Consider the following 23,433-nt stretch of genomic DNA (forward strand, 5'->3'; position numbering starts at 1 on the left):
ACTGCCTAAATTCAAAGTATTTTTCACAAAGATAAATGTTCTATTTATCAGTAACTTGCCCTATTCAATAATTTTGTGAATCAAACAAGAGCTTAGAAACCATACAATACTTATCTTAATGTTTCGGAAGCCAAAATCTGCCTCCCTCTTTAAAAATGGACAAAATTCAAGTCTATACAATGTTGATCATTTCAATTTATCAGCTTCTTCGACCTATGTCATAGGAGTTTTGAAATTTGAAATATGTCAATGTTGTTGATTCACTTCTGGAACATTTGATGTAGTACAAGGTGTTCCCTGATATCAGTTTGTAGTTTGTTGCTATTTCGCCACTATCCATATTTTTCTTCAAGACGGGTAGCCAAGTACGAAATACACTTCTCTCCAGATATGAGAATTTACGCTGATTCTTTTATTTTACGTAACTCAAAGTGAGGTTCACTGGAAATCATTCTTTTCTTGTTCCATTCATTTACAATTTTCATATTTTTTGAGATTGTGAAAGGTGAAAATGCTCAAAGAAGGTCGATAAAAAACGGACTTTCCCCCACGACAAATGACTTTCGTTCAATTATTAATTATTATTATTGTTTTTGGGCTTATGTTTTTATTTTTAATTTCAATTCTCATAATTATATGTGATTGAACTGAGCTTAATAAGATAAATTTATACCTAACATGATAGGTAATTATTTAAAAATAATCCAGACGCAGTAAGGTAATTCATTGGTTTCTCATTGGTTTTTTGCGCAATGAAGTCTCAATTTACTCATATTCAACTTATTTTTCTATTAATATGACCCCTTTTAAAACCTTCTTGCTGCGATTGTGCATGACAGAGTTGCCAACCAAATTGTGTTGTTGCCGTTGTCTAAAGTTGCTGTCAAAAATCAGTGAAATCCGATCAATTCCGACTTGAATCATGACCTTGAGAAAACCACAATGTACCTGAAATTTTATAAAATATAGATTAATGAAAAAAATGACAAAAACAAAATAATAGATCAAATGATCTTGGGGCGTATGATTCCAAAAACAGCAAGAAATCGGTTAGATCAAATTATATTTGTTTTAAAGTTTTGTTCTATCTTTGTCACTTTTTTAGGATGGCATGGAAAAACCATTATTTTGAGAACAATATAGTATGGATCGATTCGTAATTGGTAGAGGCAATATAAAAGAACCCATTAGGTGATTCGGTCAATCTGTTTGGACCCTTTGTTCCACCAAAAATAGAATACCGAAATATCCACTTATAGAATGTGGACATCATTCGCAAAACCAGAAAAAGTCACAAAAGCGCGAAGGAAAATACGCAGATCTTGAGCATTTTGCGCCTTATTGGCAACACTGCAAAACACGGCTCGTTGCATCGAGAATCAAGATATCCGCGGCTAACTAACCCACCGGAACGAATGAGAAGTTCGTCCAATGTAACAGCTAGCCTCCTGCGATGAAATCGTTACTTTGATGGACGCAGCAGGATGTCGATTTGCTCTTTACTTGTGGGGACTACAGAGACGCATTTCGCTAGAGATGATACGGCGTCAGTAGACGGTTTTGCCGTGGAAGTCCCAGTGGCCGTTTGGCACTACGCGACTCCCACCCCCACTGCCAGGGCGGAGATATATATACATATCTTCGCCATTGCCTGTTGTGCTGGATTTCGGTTTGAATAGAGCAGAATTGGCTTTTTGCCAGAGTCATATTTAGACGCCCGTTCGTTCACCTGGGAACATCAAGGTATTGTAATTTTGTGGAATTTGTTTTACGTATTATACTATCTTTACAGTTGCACTGCCTTGCACAGAATTACGATTTATTGTTGACTACAGACAACATAAATTTCGGTAACGAGGTTGAAGAACTTTCTTACCGTGTATCTACTCAGAAAGTTATTGTTGAAATAAATCCGTATTTTTCTTTCCACATATTTTACTATATACAACTATGAAGGTCATCGAGTGTCTTGATATAAATCCAAGAGAACTTAGTATTCAGAAAAATGCTAACCGTAGACAAATGTTCGGGCTATAAAGTTGGTCTCCATCACTAGGAAGCAGGAGCACTAATGCAGAAGGTCATCAACAGAAGCCAGCCGCACATCTGTGATTTTGGTTTAGAGAGCTTTTGTTTACAAAAACCTACTAACATATTACCATTAAGGCAGCGTGATATTGAAGTCCGGGAAATCATTCAAATATATAGACATCAGTCTGATGAAGGCAAAGGTCCAACAAACGTGACTATGGTCTGAATGGGTCTGCATTGGCTTTACTCATCAACGTTATCTCCATCAAAAACCACATAATCATTACAGCACTGCTCTAACATTTTATTTTGTCGAACGATTTATCTTTCCCCCAGATAGGCCTCAGTTTCAGCAATGATCTCTTTATTCGAGCGAAATTTCTTGCCGATCAGCATTTTTTTGAGGTCTGCGAACAACCAGTAGTCGCTGGGAGTCAAATCTGGCGAATACGTTGGATGTAGGAGCATTTCGAAGATCAATTCATGTAGCTTTGCCATTATTTTGATTGACTTGTGACACGGTGCTTTCTTTGTCTTGATGAAACATTTTTTCCTTTGCCATACGCGGTCGTTTCTTCGTAATTTCGGCCTTCAAACGCTGCAATTACGCTCTATAATATTCATTGTCAATCGTATTTCCTTCTCAAGATAGTCGATAAATATGAAATCACGCACATGCCAAAAAACCGAGGGCAAAACCTTTCCCGCCGACTGTTGTACTTTTGGATGCTTTGGACGGAACCAGTTGCTCTCCACTCAGATGACGATCGTTTTGACTCCAGAGTGTCACTTATTCACGTAAAAATTTCGGTTTGTTATATTTAAACATGGCCAAACACTGCTCATAATCATTAAGACGCTTTCTCATAGTCAAATGCTCTAGCCATAAACCTAACGCCTTCTTTTGAAATATTTCAACCCACACAACTTCACTTTTCGATCATTCAAAACGATTTTGTGCTTTTTTTTGTTTCCTGTTGTTTATAGAATATAGCCAACTTAAGAAATATTCGGCATAGAAGGTCCTACAAAAATAGTATACTTCAGCTCTATGAATATACTGATACGAACAGCTTTCCTAAACATCAAAACTGCAATACTGTTCTCGACGCCACCAACCCGTAGGCGTCTTCAGGAGGTTAAGTTTTCTTCAACAATCAATCAGTTGAAAATTTGCTTGTTTTTTCATTTGAACCAGGGTTTGCTTCCAGAATCTTCTGACCAATAAAGAGATATAGTTTTTTTTTCGATAGCATGATTTGAAATACATACCGTTGAATCATTAGATTTGAGACACATTACACGATCATAATATCGGGGAAAAGGAGAGTTAATAATTGTTCAGTTATATTCTCAATTCCACGGAATGATTTTCAGTTCTCGTACGCCTTGTTTCCATTTAATGTTGCTCCAGCATTATATTCTTGTGGTACCGTTACTGGAACATAAGCTGGAAAACATAATAAACGTGTCATTGAATATCCGCAGGGTAAAGTAGTTGTTTGATATGCATTTTCCCAGACATTTGTGGTTTTCATTATTCCACAATGACATTATTCTTGTCCTTGTCATTTCAGAGAAACATAGAGTCAAAGAATAATTCATATGAACATATAAAATTTGCCTTATTATGTAATGTTGCAATCTTGGTTCCGAGTTATTCATTTATAGGTATAAGGTATAAGCAGAAATTACTGTTTTTTTAATTTACTTTATATACCTACGCAAAAGGTTCCAGTGATACCTTTCATCACATCTTTAGTTCGCACTTTACTAAATTTAACTGCAGTTCATTCTTTTAATAAATATCAGAATATGCAATATAACTTGTTGGATTTGAATCAGTCTGAATAAAATTTATCTCATAACCTATAAAGATAAGTGCTGTGAAAATGTATGCTGTTAGTTTCGCATCAGCAGAAGATGTGGGTACTATGTACTAGTATTTCTTACGAAATTTATTACTATCAAATGCGAATGGAATTCATCTTTTCAGTTATTTTTCATAAAAATTCTGCCTTTGTATTTCTGGATATTAACACTCAAATTAACAGCTATAAACACAGATGACGAAACATGCAATGCTATGTTTGACTAATTACTGAGACAAATCAGATAAAACTTCATTGAAATGAAACGACTTGACGTTGTCAACGGGCTTTGAGTAATTCATTTCCTGAAAAACAGTAAAATGAACTTTTTCAATTTGAACAAATTCAGATTATAAACTGCACTGTCATTGATCGATAGAGAATGTTGTACTTGAAAAAACGAAAAAAAATAAAGAAATATTCCTAGATTTTCCATTGTAGCAATTATCACTGAATTATCATAATAACTTGAAAGTGAGTTGAAAACGTGAGTTCTAATTTTTGCAAATTAACATAATCATTTAGGGACTATTACATCTTGAGGCAGTAAAAGAGTCTGTAAATCATTTCTGGGTTACAATGATTGGGTTATAATTAGTTTCGAGTTTTTCAACTACTGCTGACTTGGGAATCTCGTGTTTTTTAAAATGCAAGTCTGAAGTGACTGAGCAATGAAATACTCGAATTTAAGTGAAAATTAAAATGTTTTTACTTCCAAATCCTATATACTCAATGATACAAGTGATAAAAGAACCTCATATAAATGGTCATTGTGAAAGTATCATTTCTCCGAGTGACATTCGAACAGATTTACGATTTCAGTCCTGAGATAACTAGCAAAATCATAAATCAGAAAAAAATTTATTATGCTAATTAAATAAACATTAAGCGAAGTTATAGCCATCGTAAAGCCACTTAAATATTTGTAAACAATTGTTGTAGTAAAACCGTTTAACACGTTTGTGGATGTTGGTATACAAATGAGAAAGAAATGATTTCTATAAACCGGGTCGGAACACAAACGGGTAGGTATAGGAAGATAAAAATCATTTATACTTTTCGTTTGTTTTTATTCTCGTTAAATCATTTTCTTTTTTCAAAATGTGCTGTCCTAATTCCTATATTCCTAAATTAAAAGTGGAAAGTTGAACCAAAATATTCTGCAACAATCCAAGTAGTTTTCTTTATATAAAAAAAAAATGAATATGTGAACTATGATATTAAAATTTATCAAAGAACTTACATTTCTTTATTATCCTGGGAATTCATCTTGATTGTGATTAAACTGAAAAAAATACTCATTATTGTTGCAATGGACAAAGTTGATAATAATTATATAAACTGTTTTGTTGTGTATATTGCAATAATTCTCTATAGGAGCATTTTTATTGTCAGTTGCTGTAAATAATATTTAATCAATAGGCTTTAGTTGATTGGTAAAATGTTAAAAATTTACATTCATCCACATATAATACTTCCGTGTTTAAAATAGAGATCTGTATGAAACTGTATTGCACTTTATTTATAATAACAGGAAGTAGATTCGCTTTGCAGTAGTTATTTAGGCCTGTTAATATCTCTCTGAAGATTATCACAACCCGCGGAATAACCTACAATCGTCCGCGTAGCGAAGAATTTTAGAATCTATATGCCAAAAATATCATTTATGAAATAAATAAATAGGTTTATAAAAGCCTAATGAGTTTTAATAACATGATCTATATCATATCAAAAGCCTGAAGAATTCATATAGATGACAACAACTTGAGAAGAATCTTCCAATACAATAGATATAAACTGAAGTCGAACAGGACTGTTGAACAGGAGCAACTTCACAACCTTACCACTTTTGATAGGGCAAAATTAAAAATACTTGATGAAAATTTGACAAGGATGACGACAGCAGCAAAGCAGTTTCTGAAATCGATGAGAATGCTTTGACTATTTCCTTGGAGCTGCTAAAGAACAACCTACCTTTGGAGAGGTTTTAGTCACCTGATGAATACCCTGCATCATCTTCACCAAAATTGTGTCCACGGGCAGGCCCGGTTCAAAGTGGAACTATACCACCTCTACCGCAACCCTGTAAGGGCTTATCGCGGTTAACACAGATTGAAACTTCACAACTTCACCAAAATGAGTGAATAATTTAGTGAATTATCTTTCAGATCAGATGGTGAAACCCTGATTCAATACTGAGAATTTCGAAGCAAAAAAATTCAAAGTCTTTTCCACATTATTATTATCACCTTCAGATGGAAGAACGGTAAAACCATCATTCAGTACTTGTTTCGAACCTATATAGGTTCATCATCAGCTAATTACCTATATAGGTTCGAAACATGATGGTTTTACCGTTCTAACATCTGAGGGTGTCGTAATCAATTGTGGAGACGACTTTGAGTTTTTATGCTTCGCAAATCTACTGGACTCCACTTTGGGATATAATGGACTTCCACCACAGGGTACTGAGAATGTTATCTGCTTCTTCATCATCTTCTGAACAGTGACTGCTTGTTAGCAAAGTAGAAACTCCCTGGCTGTAAACTATTGTTTGATTGATAATCTTTGAAGGATGTAATAATATGTTGGTTTGTAAAATTGTGTCAAAACTCTTTTTGCAGGCGTACTCAGTTGACAAAACCTAAAGTAATATCGATGACACATTCTGGTTTGAAGCAGCCGTTTGCAAGGTCTTTCCGGTAGTTTCTTGTTTCGTCAATTCGTGTTTCGTCACTTAGGGAAATTTAACCTGTTATGACCCATTTTATTCTTGTTTCGTCAACTGCAAAATATACCTGTTTAAGGTGTTCTTGTTTCGTCACCTCATCTTTGCACCTGCGCTAGGTTAGGTAGTTCCAGTTCCAGTAGTTTCGGAGCCTATTCAATTCAAACAAAAAATAAAATCTTTCCTCTTTATAATATTAGTGTATATTTTTGATAATAAGCATTAAAAAGAATATAGGTTTAGGGACTTTTATGGCCCTAGTAGTCCCAGTTGACGAATGCGGAATAAATTATTACCTGCGAAAAGGTCAAAAAGGGACAGGTGACGAAACAAGAAATTTTGGGGCTGGTGACGAATCACGAATTGACGAAACAAGAACAAATCGTCTTTCCTGACAAAGTTGTCTACAGTTTTATTACCTTCCAGGCCAGTATTTCGGGGAATCCAGACCAGAGACAATTTGTTGAAAGTAGTTTTTAGTCATTCACAACTTGAATGTTGTTTAGTGAAAGCCAAGCCCTGCTGCTGGGCTATCCGAAAATAATTTTGATGATATACGCTTGAGGTTGGTTACCTCCAATCTCTCCATATACAAATCAATGGTGTATATTTTCACATAAAATACGATAGCGAAGCAGGTTGATATCATCTACTTCGCCTCTTACAACGAGTCAATACAGCATAATCCAAACTCCTATGGAAGTTTTCTTTTCTCGTAACCAGAAGTACTGAATATCACGAATGTTTTGTTTGAGACATTGTCATCGCAGCTCTCTTTCGAAAAGTTTTCTTTTAGTTCGTTCATTCACTGCTTCACGGTCAAATTTTTGTCGTTTTTAAACTTTCAACACCATAGAGCAGTGGTTCCCAAACTATGGGTCTCAACCCACAAGTGGGTCGCGGGAGCAATTTGGGTGGATCGCGGAAACAGATTAAAAATACTGAATACGTTCGACTTGTTTTTCCCATTTTGGATAAAGGCTAGGGGAGAGTATCCAGTTCTTTCGAACTGGATAAAAAATAAATATAGAACTAGGCTTTGTGTGGAAAGTGACCTGCGTTTGAAGCTTTCAACTTTCAACCCAGATATAGAGTCTCTTCTGAATCGTGAGCACAAGGCATATTGATTACATAAATTTCATTTTTTCATTTTTTGTATTTGCTTAGTTTTGAGATTCTGAAGTGAAAGTCTTTTTACGTACTGTATTTTTTCTTCAATTATATTGTCTTTACCATTTTCTTTCAGAGGTGTATTCCTCAATAGTGAATTTTCACGATAATAATAATAATATTGAAAATATAATTATTAATAATAGTTATACTTAACATTATTTTGTATGTGGGTCCCGAAAAAAAATCCACAATGAAGGTGGGTCTCCACGCAGAAAAGTTTAGGAAGCGCTGCCATAGAGAGCTGGTTTTCCATATAGATTATACATATTGCGCCGCTTACTTATTGAACTAAAAGTCCGGTAGTCACAAATTCGTCATGTTCGTTGTAATTTTTACTGTGATTATATAGAATTCGATATAAAGAATGACAAATCTCGAAAACCGAATAGAATCCACAATATCTATCCGACCGATTTTATGACCTCCATAACAACAAGGAGCGTTTCGTTGAGGCTAATATTTCTTGTAAATAAGATTTTTATTACACTCACTACCTGTTGAACCCCATAATAGTACAGATCTCATAAAGTAATAATTATTTAAGAGCCAATGATTAGCAATGGTGGAAGTGGGGTTTCTTCAGCTGGCTTCTGAAAATTACAAGACCAATAGATGATTAATAAGGTACTTCAATGAGTTTACTGTCTATAATGTAGTTGAAAAATAAATTATGAAAAGAATAGTTTGACACTAATGAACTAGTTAGGTAGTCTGCATAATTTTCGTGTTGAAGGGTTATAAATTGATAACTCCTTTACATCAATTTTGTAATAAAAATTCAAAATTACACAAAATAAACCCTCGAAGATTTCAGATTTCTAAAAGAGTGTTATGCCTTCAATTAGCAGTTGATGAACCCCCTTCTTCTCAGAGACATTCAAAATCACCACTATTGTTCCCCAACAATCCATGTTGTCTCCAACCCTTTTTCTGTCAGACATCAAAAATAATATATTGCAAAAGACTACAAATCGAATTTTTTGCATTGCTAACAATAGCACACATGTCTTTCATTTCTATCAGCTGCCAACGCACATCTTCGACAAAAACAAGAGTTTTTTTAGGTCAATGAGAATCGGGAAAAATTTCAACTGGAGGTTTCAGAAAAAGTAGAATTTGAACCAACCGAAAGCCCAAGCTTCACTTCAAAATTCATGAAAGTGAGTGTAGTGGAACCAGTCGTTATCAAGTCAGAACACAAAATTTGAGGTTAAATTGATCTGGTCACAATCATATTACTGGAATAGCAAAATTGGCATTTACACAACACTATTTGGTACTAGGAAAGAACCTCGGCCACTTTTGAGGCTTCATGATGCTGAAATAAGACCTTCTTTGAAATATTGCTCAGATCTATAATCAATTCAAATTGGAGTGCCACGGGGAACAGTTTTAAAACCAATTTTTTAAGTATACCAATGATATATTTGAAGATATTATTGTGGGAAAAGTGTTAAAAACCACACATCTACAACTTTATACTGTTATTTCATTCTAAATAAATAAAGATAGTTTGAAACATCGAAAGAAGATTGGGGAATGGACGAATGATCATTTTTCATCCAATTAATACGAACTTTACCAACATTGAAATGGTTAGGTCCGGTGTCCACTTGAGTAATTTCTTTCCAATTCTTTCCCTTCTCTCATGTATGATAGTGATCAGTTCTAATATAGGGTATAAGCAAAAATTAGATATTTTTTCAAAATATTTTCTTTAATTTTCGATCATGCTGTTTCTGAACTCTTTTATTTTTTCAGAATTCATCACTAACAATAAAAGTTCAAACCTTTGTCGTTCAGTAAAAAGATTGTCAACCACAGTAGATCATCTATATGATAATGCAAACACGTTTCATTTTTTCCATTCAATAATTACATTTTGACCTTCATTTTTATGTTTGTGGTTATGTTATGCGCAGAATCGTGGTAAATCATTGGGTATATCTAATTTCATAAAATTATTGTTTGCGAAGAACAAAGTAAGTATTTATTAAAAGTCATTTTTGCATTGGAAAGAGACTTTTTCGGTAAATTTTTATCTTTCACAGACGGAAACAAATGTAAGAAAAATTGCATTAAGGTATGAAAACGGCTATTAGGTTATTAATTCAATTCTGACAAGTTACTGAGAAAACAGCAATGAATAAATATTTTATTCTTTAGTACCTAAATATTTCGTATACTTGCATCCAATTTACAAAACATGAGGAAATATAGAGGATTTTTTCCTATTGTTGATCTTTCAATATATTATTTTGCTGCATCCTACGCGTCACTAACACACTAACCAACTGAGTTGTATACCTAATGTTTTCAGAGGTATACAAAATAACATCCTGACTGATAAAACCAGCAAAAAGATACTCAACTGGAATTACAGCAAATATTTCAGAAATAATTCCTATCGATTACTTCTCTACTGGTTTAATGATTCAGAATCAGTCAACTTAGTGTGTATTATATATTTATAAAAACACTTGTCCTTTTAAGCTGATGATATACCTATATGAAACTTTGTATCGCAGTTCAGTGCAGTCCATTGTTTGAATGCAATTGATAAATTACAATTAAAAAATACTTTTTAACTTTGTTCTTTGATTATGAAAGTTTCAGCTGATATTTTTAAAAATTTCGGTAAAACTTTTTTCCTTTCGTTATAAAAAACGGATTTAGAATTACATCCAGTGAATGCTTGAAAGAAGAAGGGATCATTGGTTTGGTTAACATGGTTTTTGGCAAATAAATTCCTTTATCATCAGGTGCCGAAGCCATTAATATCTACCACTGATAGATCAATGTTCTGTGCTATGATTGTAATTAAATTATTCTTATCACTTTCTGCCTGACACCAATAAATATTATTTTCGTCCATTTTTTGCAGAAGAAACTCTTCAGCCCATTTTTATTACTGCGTTTTCCAAAAATTATTCTTCAGTTGTATTTAGAGGCATGTATCAAATAAATAATCCACACAGAGCTGAATTATGTATACCTATAAATAGGTATCAAACACGTTGATTAAATAATTCTGTCCATGCTTGAAAAAGTACTTTCGAGGAAAAGATTTCCTTGATTCGACTAATTCACTATCGCCAGTCGATAGAATACATAGTGCTTTCCTGGAAAGCGCGGTATCTTCTTCCTAAGGTCGAACCGTGAACATCCGAACTCCGAAGTTAACCCCGCGAAACGATCACCGAACCGAAGCGCCACTTCCCATTCCGCGAAGAACGACACGCACGTCGTAGCTTTCCGCGGCGAACTTCGTCACAAACTCGTCGCAGCGTTTGCTGCCTACACCGCTAGATCGCACGCGCGTGCTCGATCCGAGCCGACCGACTAATACGCGAGATTCACATTTCAGTCAGTGTGTGTTTGCAATCAGGGCGAGAAGGCGAGCGCTCCGCACTTCGCGACAGAAACTCGACGAAAACGTACCGCGGAAAATAATACAGAGTGCGCATTCCATGAAAGTGTCAAAATAATTAACTTAAAAGGTGTTAGCTCGAGTTGAATCGGTGAAAAGCGAGCTTCGTGTTAATTTATTCTCGTAAATGTGCTGGAATTTCTCGCTCATTTTGGTGTTTTCTTTTTCATAAACCATCCGATATCCTGCTGTGCGTTCTACTCCTCTGCACCTCTTCATGCTGTAATCGCCCTCCACGACCATCATCCTCACCATCGCGGACCCGGTGGCGTGCGCCGCACCAACCCTGTACGACCATGTGCACCCTCCCGGATCCTCCCCAGCCACCGGAGCGGGGTCTTCCACCGGGGTAGCCTGGTGGTCCATGATGAACGGCAGCCTGTACGAAGATAGCCCGCCGCCAGCCCCCCAGAGCGCCGCGACGCCCATCAGCAACAGCGGCATGACGAGTCCTGCCACGGTGCCGCCTCCTGCAGCTACGACGTCGGCGACGAGCAGCTCGTCTCCGGCCAGTGTGACGAGCAACAGCGGCTCCGTGGGCCCCTTGCACATTCCCGCCAAGAGATTGACCTCGGGGGGATACGGAGACTGCGGAGACGGAGTGATTCGGCACGGACACGGGCAGCCCTGGTCGTACTCCCCCTCGGAGAACCACCAGACCGGCTTCGAGGGGTTGAATCACCACCAGTACAACGCCCCCACGTATTATAACCTGGCAGCCGACCCTTCAGGCAATAGAGACAGGGGCAAAGCCCCACTCTCCTTCTGGTCACCTGCAGCTACCGCCTCCGCAGGCACTCCGGAGTACAAGTACAGCAGCGTGGCCGCAGGCCCAAGCGCCGATCCTGCGGTGTCGTCGTGCCATCAGAGTTTTTCCGGAAGTTCCTGGTGCAACTACTCGCCGTATTCGTCTGCAACAAGGCATCACGTGGATGCCCACCAAGCCGTCCCTTATTTGCCCTCTGATGATCGGGGTAGAGCGGCAGCTGCAGCTGCGATGGTAGCAGAGAGTGCCTCCTTCGCCCACGCTCACGACAGAGGTTATGGCCTTGGAAACTACGGCCCTGAGCCTGTTCCGTCTACACCTTACCCCCCTCCAGGTGAGTTATTGCATTAATTTCGATTTAGTTTCAATCACGCATTTGTTTTCATCTTCAACGCACGAAGACGTAGGTTAACAGTTGCGTCGCTAGATGGCAGCAGAATTCAAATTCGTTGCCTAGGGTCGGTGGCCGAGCTTTCGAGTAACACTGGAAGCCACGGCCTACGATGATTCAAAATCGATAGTGGCTCAGTGGCAATGGGATGAAAATACAAATATTTTTTTATTTCGCTCTAATAGTCCAAGTTCAGTAGGACGCGAAAAATGATAACGACGCGTGAAAGAGGTTATAAAATTTAATTGACACCATTAATTTTATGGTTTACTCGATGTTTGTACAGTCAGAATCGGTAGTTGAAGTGAGTTTGTTTGTGAATTGTAGACAGTACTTATTTCGGAAAATATTTTGGGTTGGGTTATTATTAAATTCTTCAAATTTAGTTCGGTTAGGTCAGTTTTATTACTTTGTAAAATTGATCAGATGATTCATTTCTTCGTTCACAAACAATATTACTTACTTCGGTTTCCGTTCACACTAGTTTTACCTATATGTAGGTATCTTTTGTGAATTTCATACAATTCATTGGGGCCAATTGACGATTGATATCGTCCTTTTAAATGACGTCATGTTTTGCCATGTGACGTAACAGCTGATTATCGTCACGCTTGATGGTTTTAGTTAGGTTACGATTATGAGGGTTTATTATCCGATAGATTACAATGTTAGGTACCGATTAAATCCATGTTCAGTATTTCATACTGAAACACCTTTACATAACATTGGATAAATTAAATTACCAAGGAATCCGCTATGTTATAGTTTTTGATGAATTTGAAAGTACAGAGTTATTTTGGTGAATGGCCTACTAACCAACATTTCATACACATTTTGAGCTTCTAATTGATAATATTCAAATAATTTTATATGGAATAGTGGATATTTAGGTACCTACCTACTCATCTATATTTTTCACTACTATTATTATCTAATGAAAAGTTGTATAAATATGTAAGTAGGTATAGTAACTACTTTCAGACCTATACCAAATTGGCTTTTGACTAGCAATATCAAAATCATTTGTGGAGTGTGAAGAAAATTAAATTATATTTTACGATGATTTTTCAACTCGTTTCGTGAAGAAAGATTTTTTTTTGTTTGACTGCACATACCAGTCAAATAAAATCAGGATAGCCTTAATTGAGAAATCTGAAAAGTATTGGAACGGTGCAGATTTGCATTACCATAGAGATAAAAAAATCTAGAACTATTTTGTGTTAAATGGGAAGGTGAGAAAAAATATGTTAGAGCTGAGCTGAGGATCCAAAAAAACACAAAAAGGTCATTGAAAACGCATTAAATGATCTTGAATTTTTGCTAAAAATATGATTTTTTATTATGAATATTAATTTGGTCTAAGCACTTTATTTTAAATTTTTCATCTACAGTGTTTTATAATTGTATATTTTTATTTTTTTTTGTATTATGGAAATAATTATTTTTTAAATAATAGTCATCCATTCCTTTTCGCAAAAAATGAAAGTCACTTTCAAATAGTAATTGTCATCTTTACTTAAATAATTAAATTTGTATTACACCAATTTTCTTTTGTTTGGAATTATTAATTGTTCACAGTTATGTGGGGATCATCCCCATCTCTCTTTGCTTCAGGTTCCTTGGGTTCTATGGGAGTGTCAGTACCATGCGGCGCGGGCACCAATCCCCTGGAATGGACAGGGCAGGTAACAGTCCGGAAAAAACGCAAACCCTACTCTAAATACCAGACGCTCGAACTCGAAAAAGAATTCCTCTTCAACGCCTATGTTTCGAAGCAGAAACGTTGGGAATTGGCACGCAACCTCAATCTCACCGAAAGGCAGGTGAAAATCTGGTTTCAAAATCGACGAATGAAGAATAAAAAAAACTCCCAGCGACAGCAGAGCCAACAACAGAACAACAACAATTCGGCCACCAACAACCAGAATCACCATGGTTCTCATCATCACGCACCTCACCAAGTTCATTCGCAGCACCACATTGTGAACCACCATGTTTCTGCTAATGGGACTTTGAAACATCATCAGTGACCTATGGCATTTTCCGGGGTTGTTCTAGGTCATCACCATGGTTTAGCCACCTAACTCACCCGATTTAGTTCCATGTAATCGATAAGTGCTTGAATGACTTAGTTCAATTAGGGTGTAGACATTCGGCGACCCTGGAAGAACATTCTTTGCAGTGCCAAAGAGTAAATTTATGATTGTTGAATTTGTAAATTTACTGAATGACTTTAAAATACTTTTTTTCAATTTGAGAAATTTGGGCTTGTGCAAATGAAACTGGTGCAAAGCACGAAATTTGCTACTTTGTCCGGATAGCTTTTCACTTCACTGTAAGATGAAAAATCATCCGAATGAAGCATTTAAGACTTACATTGTACATATGTCGACTGTAATTTTGTCATTAGATTGTAATTCGTTAGTATCTTTAAATTACTGTAATCAATGTTGCCTGTAGTGCAGTGTATAGTAAATTATTGCGGGTAGAGAATATTAAAATACGGGGTGAGTCAAAATTACGAAACACTAAATTCATGTTTTTATTGTTTTTTACAGAGATTTACTCTTGTTTTGGAATTTTTAAGCATGTTTTCATCCTGAACCTGTATCGTGAGTTATAAGAATATTTCGCGAATGTTGTTTTTAAAATTTGTAGAAGAAATTCATTAGTCTGTTGTAAGTGTTTCTTTAAATTTTTTTTTTGTTATGTATAGGGGCACTAAGTGAAAACTGATATATTGAATATTATTGTTTGAACCTGTTATTTTTTATGATTTTGACAATAATTTGGAGTAATATTGACAAAAAACCTCTAATATAATATTTTATGTCAACCTGCTTGTAGTTCAGGGTAACTTTTATCGAACAGTTTCAAACATAGATTATGAGCCATTGATTTTATTGTGAACTTAATGTTTTCATTCATTCAAAGTTTTTTATTGAACATATGTTTGATTCACCCCTTATGAAGCCATAAGTTTCCTGTGTTAATTTCAGTTTTCTACCTTGCAACTTAATGTACATAATAAATACTTTTAGGTACCTGTATATCTGTGGCTTGTTGTATACGGTTGATGCAAAATTTTATTTTTCGTTAATATTTTTTCAGTTAAAATGATACAGCTTGGTGTATAGTCACTAAACTATTGTAATATACTTGAAAAACTTCTCTAGAAATCCGAATTTCATTACAAATAATATAAACCATTATACTAACCTGTCCTAAGGTTCTGTCACGTGTCGATGCATGATTTAGATCCTGTGACAACTGAATCATGGAGTGAATGTATATATTATGATAATTAATAATGAGATAGGTGAAGTTCATGGTTCATTAGTGAGTCAATATATTAAAAGGTTATTTACGCACCTGACTGACATCTATCCTAACCTCCTAAGTTAGCGATTTTTTTTCATTGAGCATAACAAAAAATTGTTTGGTTCTGGCATTAAATTAATGATATATTCCTCGTCATTTTTCGTAATTTCTCCAATTTGATTGTATTCGAAAGGAATTGGATTATTTTGTAATGTTTATTGCCATACATGAACTGATAAGTGAGTACAGAATGGAAAATATCTGAATTCGTGCCTTCCAAGAAGGGATTCATGAAAAAATTGGTTAAAAATGTATTATTCCTAATTTTTTTCTAAATTTTTTATTTCTACCTTTTGGTATTTAAGATATTATTCAGTAACAATTTGAAGGCCACCAATATGAATGATCAAGAAAATATGGAAAAATGGATTTGGCTGGGACTAAATAATTAATTTTGGGACCTTTTTAGGAAACTTTTCGTACGTGCTAGAATAACAAAAACTTCACCTTACTCTACTTTTTGATAAACGAACGAAAAATGGCGTTCACTGGATTCAAATAAATGTTTCTGTGGAATGAAGTGAAATTTTTATCAAACTATATTTTTGTTTTTTCAACAAGCGATTTATCTCCATTCCAAACAAATATTTGTTTCGAGGGAACATTTTTCTGTATAGGGAAATTATATTATTTAACAAAATTTTCCAATGATATGAAATTGTTAGAATAGGTGATTCTGAAGTTTGTCTGTTTATGAACCAGCCTTGTACTATTTATACAAATGATCTCTGGCTGGCAAATCCTGTTAATTATATATATATACTTATTACTTTATCGCGACTTCAGAAATTGGTTTTTATTTATTTATTTCCATCACGTTGTGGTTAGAACTAGACATAGAAATTGTATTTTCGAATTATTTTGTATGTATTTTATTAAACCGTATTTTTAATTGTTGTGTTCAGAATGCAAATTGTTGTGTTATGTATGTATATGTATACACATAAATATTATTAAGTAACTCGTAATTGTGTTTTATAAACGTCTAAATAGAGTTTGATTTACGAAAGCTCATGGTGCTCCGTCGATTGATTTGGTTTGAGAATGTACAGGTAAGTGTGTGTTTTCTGCATTAAGTAACGTTTCATAATATAGAATATATGATTGATTCAAAAGTTCAGAGAAAAACGTGAATTGGATCAACAGAATTGCCTCATTATGGAAACTGCTTATGCCGACATAAAATGATTATATCCTCATATAATTCTTTTATATCAACAAGTTTGTGTCTTGACAATCGAAACAAAATGTAAAATTTTTCAACCGGTAATTTTTGAGTCAGAGATACTGAAATATAATATAAAAATAATCTCTTATACTTCCTTTTTCCCCTATTTATTTATTGTATTAGGTATACAATTTCCATACTATGGCCTCCAGAAAAATTTACCACGTGACCCATTTTTTTTCATTTGACAAGTTAGAATATGACTCTCATTGCAAATAATTTCCCCAAATTTGTGTGGTAATGAAAAAATTATCCCAATGTAATTTGTTGGCGCATTTTTTGAAACTAAAAATTCTCAAGTTTGGAAATGTGAAAAAATTACAAATGACCGAAATATAATTTGTCATAATTTGGAATTAAAAAAAATCTCGTGGTGTTTCTTAATAAAACTTGAGAAATATCAATATTGTTCTCCATCAGCAGTTGAATGGTTTGCAATATCAAAAATTATCAAAATCTGAGTTTCACTTAGGTACTCATCTGTTTATACAAAAAAGTTTCTTACATGAGGAAGAACAAATTATATATTTTCGTTATATATTTGAAATGACTTGAAATTTTTAATTAAAATTGATACTTGTATAGAAATATATGTCAGAAAAACAAAAAAGTTTAATGAATTTTTTGCAATAACAATCGGGAATACGGGAATGGAATCACTTTCCCTTCGCCAGAATAAATATGAAGTCACTTCTGCTAATCAATACTGAGTCTTAGTCATATACGCTACCTTGATTAGTGGAACTCGCGTGAAGAGACAGAAAATTTGTTCTGATGAGAGAAATGTGTTATCAATAGATTCAATCTAGGTACGTCAGATGTCTTAAATTGTATTTATCAAAATATCGGGAACGATTTTGTTTATATTTCCTGAAAGTTAAAAAAAGAAGTAGTTGAAGAAATTTTCCAGGGAAACAAGGTATTCAAAATATTATCATCTAATTATTTACTTCTGAGTATCTAATGCAAATGAAAATTTCCTATATATTTTTCAATTTTGAATAGTTGGAAAAACCTAAAATTATATTCTTGCAGAAATTCAAAAGCATATTTGTAAGCCCAAAAACTTTTATTAAACTTCATTACTCAGCTTTCGAACGAAGAATTCCACTGTGACATCCAAACTGAAGTGATTTTGGAAAATTGAAAAAGTGTTTACCCTTCTTTGTCACTGTCCTTATGGCCCCATAAGACTTGGGAGGAGTAAATAGGTTTCGAACATGCAAAACGAGAAAAATCTCTATCAAAAAAACAAATTTCATTTTATTACCAACGGGGTCTCATGACTAAAGAACGAATGACAGGTTTTTAGGTGAATTTACAGTATTGAAAAAGATCGAAAAGTAATTCTTTAACTGTTAAAATAAGCAATTCACTGACACAATTTTTCCCAATGAATAGTGGCTTTGGGCTGAAAATTATTAAAGTTTTATATTATTATTTTATTCTCTATTATCTAATTACTATTGAACAATACACTTTAACAAACTCATGCATGGTGAAGTATTTCCAATGATTCCATAATCAAGAGAGAACAAATCTTTCATAATCAGACTGATAAAATTGGGAAAATCTTCATAACATAAGTATCTTTAAATCTTCGTGATGTTTTCATTTATCGTAAGTACTAAACAACACCAACAAAACTTTTGTGCGAGCTAAGTATCAATAAAGTTAAAAAACTCATAGAAACTGAAGTGAAATTTCTTGGAATCCGCAATTTTTATCACGTAATTATTGGGCGAAGGCTACGTTGAAAAGTGAAAAAATTCACTCCGCCACTGCTTGATTTATGACCAGTTTTTGATTTCTGATCTACTGAGGCAACGTGCATGATTTAACTTCTGATAAACATCTTTCAATTTTACATAATATAACTATTATCTAGAATGTAGAATAAATATGTTTCAACTTCTTTGACTCGTCAAAGTTGTCATCATCATTAATATATTCATCAGTTACATACGTTACTATGACTTGCGCTACAGTTACTGGCAAAATCAGAAAATGTTTCATTTGAAAGTGTTTATGAAAAATACACAATCCGAAAATATTTTCAAGTCGAAGGTGAAACCATATCTTTTCTGTGTTCAAATTCCTTGTTGTTTCCCCCCAAAAATATCAAAACTTTTGAGTTGATTTCGTGTACTTACGCTTTCCATTTTGAATACTTTTATTTTATAGTGAATAAATGTTTTGTCGAATTGGGTTCAACTCAGATTATTTCCAGGTTATACGACTTTTGAATTCAAATATTAGGTTACAAAACTGTCAACCTCATACAAATTGTTTTAAGGTTATGATTATTTTCTCTTTTTTATCTTTAGATACATTTCGCGAGATCATTTCGAAACCTTCAACACAAGGTTATTAAATTCTAATATCCGAATTTTATATGTTTCATATTTGATAGTTGATTTTGTAAGAAATGCATATTAAACCCTCATAATAGTAAAAAAATTGAAGTAAAGTCATGAAAAAATAGGAAGTAGATATTTTGATTAGATGATATTTTCGAAGGTGTATTGGTATTTCCGAAAAAAGCTGAGAGGCCTGCGGGACTTCAATGTATGTATAAGTTGGAGGTACAATAATGCCTTATTATATAGAAAACATGCTCAAGTTGGTTAATTGCTCAGACAGCTGTTATGGAAAGAAATGTTCCAGTATCTGATTTTTTCAGAGGTTACGAATTTAGAAAATCCATCCACCCAACAAATTAACCCATTAAAGAATGTTTCAAGGTTCAACTCAGTACACCTCGAACTTCACTGTTTCTTCAACATTTCTGTAACATTCAAAGAGACTATTAAAATCCGTTTCATAATACCTACACGTTTCAGATAAAAAAAAGAAAAAATCAAAAAATAAATATGGCTTTTCATGTTTTCCAGTTTCCTGAGGTAGATACTTGCAAGGAGCTTTACTGTTTTTTTCATATTATGATTTTTTTCAAGTGTGTGTCCATAAGAAGTTAAAGATGAAGGAGTATCAATTTTTTCATTGATAGTTATTCTTCTCAGAAGAAGATTTCGAATTGTTATGTTTTTTCTTGTTGAGATATAATTTGTTTGAAAAACTGAATAATTCAGTGTTCAGAAACAATATTCTTCTCTTCATGTTTCTCATGGAAATGATGTTATTTCATAGATTCCACGTTTTGATTTTATAGGAAACCTGGGCCCGTGATTTTGCGGTAGGTACTATCAATCCCATATGAACTTAGCTGACGATAGGCATATCTTTTGAGATTATTTTTTTACTGGGAAGATTTTCAATGAATTTTCAAATTTTTTTTGTATTCAATAACAATCTTTACGTTGAATATACTGGAGTTTTCTTCCAACACCAAACCGTTATTTTCAACACCTCGACACGTGTTTGATTGAATGAAACTCCAGTAATATTCATTACTACACCAAAGGTTCCAAACAGTGCATTACAAATCTTTACGTTATCAATATTGAGTCCCCTGAACAACCTGTCATTATCCATGATAGTAATGAAATAATTTTCACACTTTGAATTCAATTTTACTCAATTATTTTCCATTACTTAATAAGTCAGTGTATTCATAATTCAAACTATATCTTTTTAATACTTAATCTTTTCTCTTCAAAATCCCGAAGAGGTGGATAACCTGCAAATCTGTTAAATTTTCTCGAATTAATTTCAGTCTGAATCACAGCTCTCAGTTGAATTTGTCTTCAGATTGCGTCTTGAAATTTGTTGAACTATTTCCAAGTTACACCGTGTAGGTATGTCAGTAACATTCTATTACATATACTGGCTAGCGTTTTTGCAAACTATTCTTGGCTTATAATTATGCGAAAATTTCCGTATTCGCTGATCTATTTTGGTATTTCATCTACCGACATCTTCGTATTCTATTTGTAATCCCCTACAAAAGTACAAAATATGGTTGATACGAGACAAACATTTTGAAAAATGATTTTCTGATCGAAGTGGAACAATTTGAGTTATTTTAGTTGTTTTAATTAAAAAAATGAGAACCTGAGACTCGTAAAAAAAGTATCCAATTCTGCAATTGTAAGCAATACCTATTTCAAAGTTGAAAACAAACGTTTTTGTCGTACATCTCGACTTGAGCTGGAACCTATCGTAAGGATTTTGTGTGACTTTCTGAGATCTGTACTTAAATTCAATCACTAACGAGGCTTTTCATTCCTTTCAACCGTCTCAATGCTGCTAATAAGTAATTCTTTGGGCTTGAGATGGCTGACACGTTATAAGTACTTCGAAAATTCGAATATAGATACTTTACGATATTTTGGTCTACCATACAAGGAAATTCACAAACAGAGAATACTGGGAAAATGTGGAATTGAAATGTCTGGCAAAGACTGATTTTAAAAGTACTTCTACCACTCTCTAGAATCCTAACACTTTTCTCAATTCGTGTTCCATCAACCAAATAGATGGTTGGTGAAACGCCAGATTTCTCTACTCAAGTGATACACATTTGAAGTGTGCCTTCACCTAGGTTTCAAGTCAATATTCGAATTTCCACAAAGCTTCTGAAAATTTAGGCAATCAAATTTTGGTCTTCTCTTCATTATTAAAAAAAATATTAATATCAATAATTTAATTTCATCCGTGTTAGGTATCGCACGCTGAAATGTAAGACATCGTTAGCTCTTATCTCGCACAAGTTTTCACTTTTGAGGGTTGTTGTTCGTAGGGGGAAGTGGGAAAAATTCATATATACAAATTACTGGCTATTTCGCAGATCGAATATGCAAGTATCATCTGGACTTCGTTCTATGAGATTCATAATCTATATATTGAAAAAGAAAAGAAAGTATTCTAAATTTTCAATTTTCAGAATTGATGGTTTTTACTCTGATAGAAGTATTAGTAATGATAAAATAAATATGAACATCGCAGAAATAGTGCATCACTCATACTTTTATTCAAATTAGTGAATGAGAGAATGTGTATGAATTTCAATAGAATTTGTTTCCATTGTGATATATTCTCCAAAAGACTTTCATAATCTTATTTAAGTTGCAAACATGTACTTAATTCGGGTAATGAGATTTGTTTTTTCTTCATTAATTTCTCTTTGTTTAAATGTTAGCAATGTGATTATAATTTTGTATTGATCTATAAATGAGTAACTGTTGATCAATAACGCTATTATTATTAATATTTTTTTTAACCGCAGTTTGCGCTGGCCAGGCTCTACCCCCCGAAGCCCCGATATATTCGGGAGGACGCACCAGCATTATTAACCAACGACTACTCCCCACACCGTGGGGTAACTGATCATTGGGTCCGAGAATCATGTGCCCTGAGCAAGCGCAGTGAGCCAAGAATGACAGCCTTCTGCATCTGTCCGGCTAAGATTTCTGCCTTACTGCGGCAAGCCGGTATGATTTTAAAATTCGAGAGTAGAGAGGGCATCATTCCATCAAGGACTCAAATACTCAGAAGAAACATCTTGACAGAGTGGTCTGGAGAGTCTGCAGAGTTCGAAGAGAAAATCTTGATATTTTGTCCGTCTTGCTCTGGTGGTCGAGAAGGACTACATCAGGCTTATTAGCTTGTATGAGCCTGAGGGAAGGGGAACAAATAGTTCCAATAAATTCGGCACTGCTCGTTCCCAACAACGGATTCAATATCGCCCAAAGCGTAGGCAACACCGGTGACTCGTGAATACCGTAAGAGTACTGTAAATGGTAATAGAGCACTCTTAGGGCCGCGTTATGTCGATGGATATAGGCCGAGACCGCATATGCTGGACATGCTGATAGCAAGTGCATAAGGGTCTCGAACGCCTCGCAGTAGGCCCTGTACCTTGTTTCAGGAACCTACATACCCATCACCCGACTGCGGAGATGGGTATGGTGTTGAAGACACCATCCTGGTAAGCCATGATGTATCCCTCAGTTTCCCACTTCAGCCCACTCGACCTGAGGAAAGCGAAAGTCAGGCGCTTTAAAAAGCCAATGTTTTTGAAGAAGACCCATGCATTGGCTTATCCTTGTGTTTCCGCATTAATATTATTATCATTATTTGAAAACGGCGACGTTTTATTGTTTTCAATTTCATACGTGAACTTCTAAGGATTTTTTTGTCAAGTAGCCATCACATTTTGCGTATGGAAACAGTCTTAACTTTCAAAAAACCATGCCAAATATGACAGATCATTGTATTTATCTCTTGTAGATACCTTGTTCTTCAATGGCTTCCAGACGTTTTCTAGTATGAGAATATCTAATTGAGAAATAAAATGGTCGTCTGTTGTTCTGATTTGAACTAAATTGGTTCGTAGGTTATCGTAGACGTTTTAATGGGATCTCTAGTACCTATGCGATAGCAGACAATCTTATTCATCCTCTCGACCGGTTTAATCATGATAAGAAGAAATAATGGATCCGTGTGACTAATCTGAATTGATTCAAATACTT

General features: G+C 34.6%; 1 protein-coding gene across 1 annotated transcript; it reads left to right on the forward strand.

The window, feature by feature from the left end:
• Positions 1 to 11,013: 11,013 nt before the first annotated feature.
• Positions 11,014 to 16,739, forward strand: Abd-B (Homeobox protein abdominal B). Its single transcript, XM_023164454.2, has 2 exons — positions 11,014 to 12,333; positions 13,969 to 16,739. Exons 1-2 carry the CDS (start codon positions 11,598 to 11,600, stop codon positions 14,418 to 14,420), a joined length of 1,188 nt encoding a protein of 395 aa, XP_023020222.1. The 5' UTR covers positions 11,014 to 11,597; the 3' UTR covers positions 14,421 to 16,739.
• Positions 16,740 to 23,433: the final 6,694 nt, after the last annotated feature.

The sequence above is a fragment of the Leptinotarsa decemlineata genome, unplaced genomic scaffold, assembly GCF_025532065.1.
Source record: "Leptinotarsa decemlineata unplaced genomic scaffold, Ldec_3_MD MMD2_tig00000026_RagTag_RagTag, whole genome shotgun sequence".
NCBI classification, from domain to species: domain Eukaryota; kingdom Metazoa; phylum Arthropoda; class Insecta; order Coleoptera; family Chrysomelidae; genus Leptinotarsa; species Leptinotarsa decemlineata.

Excerpts from the sequence above, each read along its gene's own strand:
- Abd-B (XM_023164454.2), top strand. The coding sequence starts at position 11,598 with ATGATGAACGGCAGCCTGTACGAAGATAGCCCGCCGCCAGCCCCCCAG. Across the intron at positions 12,334-13,968 it reads TACACCTTACCCCCCTCCAG|TTATGTGGGGATCATCCCCA; the intron begins GTGAGTTATTGC and ends AATTGTTCACAG.